This window comes from Filicampus tigris, chromosome 15 (assembly GCF_054856515.1).
Source record: "Filicampus tigris isolate MCC_2025a chromosome 15, RoL_Ftig_1.0, whole genome shotgun sequence".
NCBI lineage: Eukaryota > Metazoa > Chordata > Actinopteri > Syngnathiformes > Syngnathidae > Filicampus > Filicampus tigris.
In genome coordinates this window covers 17180777-17190186 of record NC_141231.1, presented here as the reverse complement: position 1 = coordinate 17190186, position 9410 = coordinate 17180777, and the positions used below count along the sequence as shown (strand labels likewise).

Here is a 9410-nt window from a genome sequence, read left to right as displayed (position 1 = left end):
CACAACATATAAAGTGGGATTTAAAAAAAAAATCCAATAGTTTTAGATAATTTTGTATTTTGTTTTGGGGGTGTCGGGCAACATCATGTATTGAATATTTATCAGCATTTTTGGGCGAATCTTTTGGGTTTATTTGTTATCACTTTTTCCCAATGAATTCCAGTGGACATCAATTACACACTTTTTTTTTTTTATTCGCAGGCTGGGGTCTTCTCTGTTTCCCTCTTTGATGATGCAATGTGGGTGAACAAAGGCGATGTTTTTCCTGAAAAAGTGATGAGTTTAGTTAGTCGAGTTTAGTCCTGAGCTGCTATAGGTTCAGGATACCACGACCTAATGTTGTAGTTATACTTTTGTAAGGATGTGAAAACTACAAACTATAGTGCTTGAGAGAATATAGATGAAGAAAAGATGTTAAGGGGAGCAACGGAATCAATGTTGATTGACATTTGCAAAATTGGATTAAACTAAATGAATCAAATTTGGCTGCTGGAGAAAAAAAGTTGGGAGAGGAAGACGGATCCAGTTAGCAGGAGATGACAACAAACAATAACAGTGCTTGTGGGATAAAGAACACAATGCGCAAACAGAAGAAAGTATAAAGCGTGTGTGAGTTACCACAAGCATGTAACGGAGTGCTGTGTTTACACTGTACTGAACCACAAGGATTTAAACCACACGTGGCATGAGTGCGGATGTGTTCTGAGAAGCTGATGTGTGTCATTGACAGGCATAATGTCAAATTATCAATTTTTTTTTTTTATTTACTAAATCCACATAATGTGTATATATATGTATGGAACCAACATAAGAATGAAACCATCTTGATATATTGCATTTCTTCAACACAGAATCTCCAGACCAGACAAGAAATTGCTGAATCTCAGTCTCCAGTGACAGGCGTATTTTTCATTCACAGCACGACAGTATCACAATGTTTTTAGTACATTATGCACAGTAAGCGAGAAGTCGAGGTAAAGGGAGTTGTGGGAACTTCGCGAAAGCTGTGGCAGGCATATCGGAGGGAGTAAATGTCAAACTGAAAACAGGGGAGTGGAAAAGTTTGACTTAAAAGTGGGTGCCGAAAGATCAGTGGTGGGGGGGAGGTAATGACCAAAGAGGAATGAGTTTTTAAAAAGTAAGGTAAGTTTGTCAGGAAAGGGTGGAGGAGAAAAAAGCAAGAGGATATTGAGACAGGAAGGAAGAGGAGGGTTAGCAAAAAAAGCTGAGGTGCGTGCATGATGCATGAGAAGGGGAGAAAGATGGAGGGTTTTTTTTAAAAAAAAGGGGGGGAAGTGGATGATGAAGCTACTGGCCCAGGAGGGAGAGGAGAGATGTGAGGAAAGGACAGAGGTGGTGGGGGGGTGGTTCGTCCTTCAGCTGCTTTCTGAGGCCAGTACTTGGAAGTAATTGGTTCCTGATGTGAACCTGAGCTTAGTTATGCAAAGAAAAGGCCCCTCTGTAAAATGCTAATGCTTTTTCCATGATGCTCTACTAGACGCTACATTAGCATTTTATTTTAGCTAATCCCTGAAGGTACAGTACAAAACTACAGCAGACACCAGTGTGTGGTCATCTTAAAGTTACAGTTACCAATGAATCAGATGCACTACGATGACCACCGATCTTTGCTCACTCAACTGTCTTCGGTCTGATATTCTTTCAACAATTTAAATCAGTCTTCAGTCAGTGCTGCAAGGACAAATGCAGAAATCATGATGCAGAAAGTAGTGATCATCTTTTTAACCCTTTGCCATTCCACCTAGCAGTTTTATCGGAACGAAACGTGCACCAAAGTAAATTTGATGCTCTACTTGAACCATTCGGAGTATCGGCATAGTTTTGGTCTCTTTTTGAAGTTAAAATATATATATACATAAAAGAAGGCCGACCCACGGACGACCCACGGATGACCCACGGCCTTCTATGTATTCAAATTTCCATAATTCAGTGCCAGTAGCACTTAAAAAGATTCTGACAGTTGAGGAGAAAAATTCAAAGTGTTATCTTCAAAAAGAGACCAAAACTATTCCGATACTCCAAATGGTTCAAGTACAGCACCACATTTACTTTGGTGCACCTTTCGTTCAGGTAAAACTGCCAGGTGGAATGGCAAAGGGCTACAACATCTCATTTTTATGATGTGATTGAGTGGAAGTTGCTTATGTGTCACCATAAAAAAGAGCGGCAGCCTGGCTGTGACGCTTTAAGGATGATTGCACAACAGGCTGTATTTGCCAGCAGCAGTCCATTAGAAAAGGAACACGATCACAAAAGGTATCGGCAGAGAGCTTTTATTGTCTGTCACCACCTGAGATGAAGGAAGTCGTCGTGGCTAATCTGTCATCTCCTGTTCATATTCCCCCCGCTCATTCAATGAGGGAGAGCCATGCTGAGCAGGATACTGTCTACCTGTCATCTTTTGCTTTGTAAATGGAGGCTGCCGTTTATTCAAGTCAAATATTGTCGATAAAAAAGACCATAGTGTATAATATGCCCCCAAAACACGAGAAAGTTTTGGAGACTTGTTTTAGTCAGGCTTCCTTTGGTCCTTTTAGTACTGTCACGATAGGCTGAGTAGTGATTAGTTGAGGGTGTAGTCCACTTTTCATTCTATATCGGATGGACTAGTTTTCAGGTATTGAAAATAAATGGATTCTGGCATGGAAGAAGACATTTTACTTTTTGTTGCAGTCTACTTGCATTGGGGCCAAGCGGGGGAGTGACCAGCCACATCCAGCAGATGGAGCTCTGCTAAAAAAGCTTGAAGTGGGTTAAGTTGGAACCCAGCCAAGTTTATTTCTTTTAGTCAGTAACAGCCGCTCCCAACATTTGCAGAGCTTTCTGAGGGTATTGTAATTTGTAGTTTGTCATTTCAGACTCCTTGGCCGTTGAACACTTTCCGCCCCCAACGTCACCCTGACAAACCCCCTTCCTCATGTTGTGGTTCCATTAGTGCCATAAAACTTCTTTGCCTGTCACATGCTCTCTAACTACTTTTCCCTGTCTGTTTTAACCCTGCCTCATACATCTGTGAAAGGCAGGCTGACCAAGTCTACTTCAATCTAAAACTGGTTTTAAGAAACACTCACGGCCAGGATGAAGGGAATGGAGGCCCTTTGATACACCTTAATACATTCAAAAATGCCAAGGCTTCTTTATCTACTGAGCCAAATGGCAGATGGAGGAGTAGCCTTCAAATTTAAAAGGCTACACGATAAACATGTTCTCATCAACAAAAGATGCAATTTGCTGCATATTTTGAAGATGATCCTGTTGACAGTGACCATAATATACGTCATAACAAAAATCACAGGTCAGAAATACCTGCACAAAATGTTCTCAATACATTAAAATAGTTAACAAGGATTTGAGATCAACACTAAGTGTCCCACTCTTCCATACCAGCAAGAACATGGTTTTGTTTACTGCAAACACAAGTAAATGTTACTAGATTTTAATGTGGTGCCTTGTGACTGCATTTCCACTTATTCCAAACCACCTGATGAATGGGATATTTGTATTGTATAAATGTGATGGTGAGGTGAACTATCTTGAGTGCTTCTTTGGTAAATGATCCAGGAACAGGTTTTAGTTATAATTTCATGCAAGGTTGACTCTCAATTCTTCATTGTGCATTCACTGCAACATGACAAATAGCGGAGGACATTACAGTCTTGGCAGAAACAAGTCTTAGTCAAAGTGTTCCCACTAAAACCAGAAGTGAGGAGTCAGGACACACAATTGGGTCCCAGCACGGATAGTACTTTGTGTAATAACTTTGCAGACAACCTTGAGCTCTTCCTTCCTGCTGAGATTTTTGACTGTCAGCGTTAGAGCAGTAGTTAGGTTTTCCCCTTCCCATGTGTTTTCCTTGTTTTCCATGTGGGCGTCTCTTCTGCTTGCTCATCCATGCTACAATATATCAACTACAGTTCCTCTGTGTTTGGTGAAACGATTGCGGTCCTTGAAAGTCTTTATTTTTCAGTCTTGCAGTCTACTTCTCACACACACACTCCTCCAGCTGTCCCCAAATGTATTCATAATATTACATTATTATTAAATTGTAACTAAAGATTAATGAATTTACACTGATTGGACCTTTGACCCTTGATGCTTCAATCCACTTCAGTTTCATTTGGTCCTCTTTGACAAAGTGCAGGAATCCCAGAAGGGTTTACTAGTGAATGTTATGGACAGCAATGAAATAATAGGGAGTCGCCCTTTCATCTTGCCTACCTCAATAGTAGAGGTGTCGGACATACAGGAATTCAAAATCTGTTTCTTGCTTTAAAATAATAGAATAATCTGAAATGGAAGCTGTTGATGTCTGACTTTATTTAATGCTAAAATCTGTAGCGACAAGATGGTTGAAGCAAAACAGTGCTCCTACAACATAACGATTGGCTGAATTGAGAAATTATGACAGCTTGCTGAGCACCATGTTGAAGTTCTGCGAGTTCATCTACTTCTTGGGACTCTTGTTGTCATCTGCCGTCTGCTTCTCCCATCTATGAGTAGTGCTGTGTTAGGCAAAAGAAAGATGAAGAAGGTAAGAACAGCTTTCATCTTAGATGTGATAAACATGGTCATAAAAAGCCAAAATTAGATTGTTTTATTGGTTGAATGCCTGAAAGACTTTTCTGTTGCGGTAAAAATTTGTCAACAGATTACATCTTGCTCAGTATTTTCGCTGTGCTGTCACTTTGTTGTGGTGGAGAGGTTTGTGGGCCCTAGTGAACCAAGGAGACTTGTTTTCTACCACATTGATGCAGATCGCCGGAGCACATGAGGTGAGGGATGCCATCAACATTAAATTCTACTAGGCTTTATTTTTTTATTTTTTTTGGAGCTGATGGGTATCGGCAAGCCAAGCGGATTGCAGCTTTGTGGGTTGCTGAAGCAAAAAATGCAATTGTCGAATGGCTTCAAGGAAAGCCGATTTGGTTGGAAAGCTCCTCTGTGATAGGGTCCTGAAGGTAAATGAGCTCAGCCTTGAGTTCGCAAAGGCTCTGGATGTTCGATGGGCTGCCTTGTTTGACAGAACCTATAAAACATCACATGGACATTGGAGACCACTGGTTTGGTGTCTGCTTTTCAGATGTGGTTCTGTTAGCTTCATCAACCCGCAATCTTCCAGCTCTTGCAGAAGCAAATTGGAGCCATGTGTCACTCGGGATTAGAATAAATACCTCCAAATCCGAGGCCATGGTCCCCTGTCTGAACAGGGTGGAGTGCTTCTTCCGGGTTGGATATAAGATTCTGCCCCAAGTGGAGGAATCCAAGCATCTTGGGGTCTTGCTCACAAGTTAACATAGAATGGAGCGCAAGGCAGACAGGCAGAGTGGTAGAGCATCTGAAATGATGCGGATGCTGCATTGGGTTATCTTAGTCAAGAGCTGAACCCAAAGGCGAAGCTCTGGATTTACTGGTCAATCTACTTTCCAATCATTGCCCATGGTCATGCTGTAGGTCATAACTGAAAGAACGGAACATTAATATAATTGGTCTATATGAAATTCCTCTGCATGGTGTTGTGGCTCTCGGCCATTATCATCCACTCAGGGCTCAGACTAGTGCCACTGTTCTGTTCTGGTAAGGTGCACACCAGGTACAGCCTACTGGTAGGAAGCCCTGGAGACGACCCAGGACATGCTGGAGAGACTATATTTCCTGGTTGGCCTGGGAATGCCTAAGATCCACCCGGAAGAGCTTGATAAAGTGGCTGGGGAGAAGTAAGTTTGGGCTTCCCATCTTAATGCTGCCCCCGCAACCCGACCTTGGATCAGCCAAAGAAAATGTATTGCTGGATGGATATCCAATCAGCTTGCTCTGATGTCATCATAAGCTCCAACAGCCACCTAATGTCATGTATGCATAGTAGAAGGGATCTGCTATGATATAATGTGACTCAAAAACGTACTAATCAGTAGTGGTCCTAAATTCATAGCATCTCTCACCGTTCACACATACTTCCTGTCGGGATTTCACTTCAACTAAATGATGTCAATGTAACTTTACCCGCTGTCTCGACTCCCATTGCTTCCTCCTCTGCTCTGACTCCACCAGATTGTGGAAATCATACTCAGGTCTGAGGATCAGCTCCTTTTGACTTTCCTCGATGTTCTCATCCTCGTCCCCACCTCTCTGTGCCCTGAGGATCCTTTCGCGCGTTGTCTCACGTTCCAACATCTACAATAGCGAAATGGATGCACAGCGTTGCATCTCTGACATTAACTATTGAAAAAGTTACTCAACATTCGGTATATCTCACCTCGCCCAGGAGGCTCTGCTCATTATGCTGTTGGGTGCACAGTCCTTTGGAGATTTCCATCAGAGACACAACACCAAGCTGAGAACCGCAAACTACCATGCACCCACCCTCATGGACCTGGAGGCTACACATAGCTTCATCGCGCACCTGAAAAAAACGTCTGGTTTATTTAGCAAGAAAAAGGTCTTCATCGAAGCATGAGACAACTTCTTAACACCTTGACACTAAGAGTGGGGTCGTTCTGCTTAAACAAGATGTCCCAAATGTCCAGCACACCATCCATCTTCACGGTGAAGTAGACTGAGGGCCTGATAGGACTCCAGCAGGCATCTGTTAAGTATGCCGTCTGGTGCCTGATCACAACAAAGACTGATCATTGACTGCTACCCAAAACACCAGAGATTCAAGCAACCAAGAGGGTGTGAACAGAAACAACAATGACAGACCAGTATGCCAGCAAAAAAAATGGAAACCAAGAGTGGGCAAAACATATAACAACGTAAAATTGTACTTTGTCCACATGATAGATGACTCCTTGATTTCCTCTGACCAAATGCGGGCCCCCCAGTCTCCCACGGTGAGAAAGTTTTGGGAAAAGAAAGGGTTCCTCTGGATGGCATAGACGGGTCCATGGTGGCCATCGTATGTACATACAATCTTCTCAGTCGGAGACTCAGCCGTCCTGTTACATAACACAACAGCTCCCTGTTCTGTCCCGACCATGAATGTGTCTGGCTGTAGACACAGGAAGACAGTTTTAGTGAGTTTCAAAGCGTCATACTTTTGGAGAGATTTTATTCATCAGCTAGGCGTGAAATTGGGCACCATGGAGACAGGATGTTTGGGTATACTTTATACATACCTACAGATTGTATTCGTGTCTTGGCATGACAAGCAAGTTTCGTTATTTTTGTCCTTGCTTTTTGCAAGCGTCTTTTGTTATTCTCGTTTTCCTGGTTTTTCTATACCAGTTTGAACTTTGTCGGTTTCGCAATTTTTTGTTTCATTTTAAATAAACTATTTTTTGCCTAAGTCGATCTGAGTTTCCTGTTTTTGAGTCCTTCCTGATTCCAAATTACTCCGGAACCGTAACACCTAGCCTCACTCCCGAAGCATGTGACCCACTTGTTTTTTCGACATCCATTTCAAAATATGCTGACAATTTCGGAAGGACAGAAACTAACCATGGTAACGTCATAATCCATAGAGATGGCTCCTAAAGATGTGTCTAGGTTGTCCTTCCTACTGAGGTCCAGAATCAGCCGCCCTGTGGGCTCACTCAGTTGACGGACATCCCACCACAGAATCTGTTTTGGAAGACAGTGCTCAATCAGTTGTGCTGAATACGCACACACATACACACACATTCCAACCTGTCCATCTGTGGAGGCAGAGAAGGCTTCTGTCTCAGTGGAGGATTGCGACCAGATGATCTTGTAAACGGGGTCCGTGTGACTCTGCTCCAACGGGGAAACCGCCACTGGGTGTTGACCAACACGGATGTCCCATAACACTGAAAGAAAGGACACCTCGTTGAGGATGAGCATGTTTAGAGAGAATCATCAGTGTATTTTTATTCATTTTTTAACAGAACCCACTAATCTGTCCACTGTGGCACCCACTGACAAGAGTGTGCAAGTCCTGAGGGTTGTAAACCAGACAGATGAGTTGAGATGTCGGTTTGAGAATAGTCTGAGGGTGGTTAGGGCTCTCTGCAACACATACACAGTACTGAGAGACTGATTTTCAATGCATCTGTCTATTTTACCCACCAATGTCCCAGATGTACGAGTCTTTGCTCAAGTCAGCTGTGGAATTCTGCAACTCAAGGCAGGAGCAAGCAGCCGCCAGCTTTGAGCCTCCATTGGGTTCCCAAGAAAGACAGGTGATGTTTCTTTTATCATGGTTCGGATCTCTGAAGAAATATTTTATAATTAACAACATTTAGAAGCAGTAGTTAACAGTAGAGGGTTAAAAATTGGTAGCTACTTGAAGAAGGCCAACAGTACCTGTATTTATTGACGATCTTCGCAGAAGGGGCTTCCTGTATCTCATCCAGCAATTCTTCATCCTTAAAGTACTCTTGGTAGATGTCCACAGCGTTGTTCTGTCCAACACATTTTCCTACAAGCTGAATCACAGCACGTTTAGAGAGATTTTTTTGAGGGAACTGGTTGTTGTAGAAATAACAGGTTATCTCTTGAAGGAAAGGTGCACGTGGACTCATTTGTGAACTTACCTCACCTAGCACCAGGATGCTATTCATGTAGATTTCATCTTTCTCCACCTTCTTTCTAAAACGAATAGTTTGTTCCATCTCTAGTGAGTTGATATCTTTGGGCCACCCGCCTTCCACATGATTTATTCCCAGGGTGTCATACTCAAACCTTTCTGTGTTAACCTGGAAGTAATCGTTATCAACAGGCCTGTTTCAAGAAGTGCGCTGACATCTTTCCAGCACCCAGTTGGTTTATTCGTTTGGTCTGAATCATATCTTGACCCTGTAGGTTTGCAATAACCAAGCCTTAAGGAAATCTGGTTCAAAAACTAATTCCACTTTTAGCTATTTAATTTCCCTGCATAAACCCAAATAGATTAAACATATCTTCTGTGTATGTGTAGCTGATCGCTTTTACACTTTGATCAGAATGTATCCACTGAAACTCCTTGTTTTTCATTTCAAACAGATCCGTTGCGATGATCTGACGTTACGGAGAGACGTTTCAGTCACCTCATGCTCCGACATTTCCCAGCAGCCTTGCACTCCCAGGTCTCTCGTCTCCTTCAGAACGAACTGCAATGCCAGCTTTGGGTTGGGAGGAACATCGACTAGCATCTCCACGTGACGGTCCGAAAAAAGACACTGGCGACCAAAGTCACTGCGGAGCTTCACATATTCATGAACAATCTCCATCCCACTGAGAGATGCCTTCAATGAAGGTCAGAAAGGTAGGAATGATTGCACTGAATCCAGATATGTGAGTGGGAAAGCGCAAGCAAGTCAATTGTTCTTGGCTTCTACCATTGTTGTTACAGTTACTACATTTACTAGATACAGAAAGGATGTCCTGAAAGGGCAAAATCACATCAAACCTAACTAATCTTTGAAGTAAAGGTTTATACATAAAGCTTTATT

General features: G+C 42.5%; 1 protein-coding gene across 2 annotated transcripts; it reads right to left on the bottom strand.

Annotated features, from left to right (window-relative positions):
- Window positions 1–4321: 4321 nt before the first annotated feature.
- Window positions 4322–9343, bottom strand: LOC147135787 (dynein axonemal intermediate chain 2-like). 2 transcript variants are annotated; one of them, XM_086054210.1, is made up of 12 exons: window positions 9006–9343; window positions 8514–8675; window positions 8284–8405; window positions 8047–8189; window positions 7873–7986; window positions 7648–7787; window positions 7459–7581; window positions 6786–7009; window positions 6492–6627; window positions 6275–6421; window positions 6022–6192; window positions 4322–4523 (listed from the first exon to the last, which is right to left on the bottom strand). In XM_086054210.1, exons 1-12 carry the CDS (start codon window positions 9186–9188, stop codon window positions 4512–4514), a joined length of 1677 nt encoding a protein of 558 aa, XP_085910336.1. In that variant the 5' UTR covers window positions 9189–9343; the 3' UTR covers window positions 4322–4511. The 2 variants fall into 2 exon arrangements, with proteins under 2 accessions (XP_085910336.1, XP_085910337.1); XM_086054211.1 differs by having other exon boundaries at window positions 8514–8775; window positions 9006–9152.
- Window positions 9344–9410: the final 67 nt, after the last annotated feature.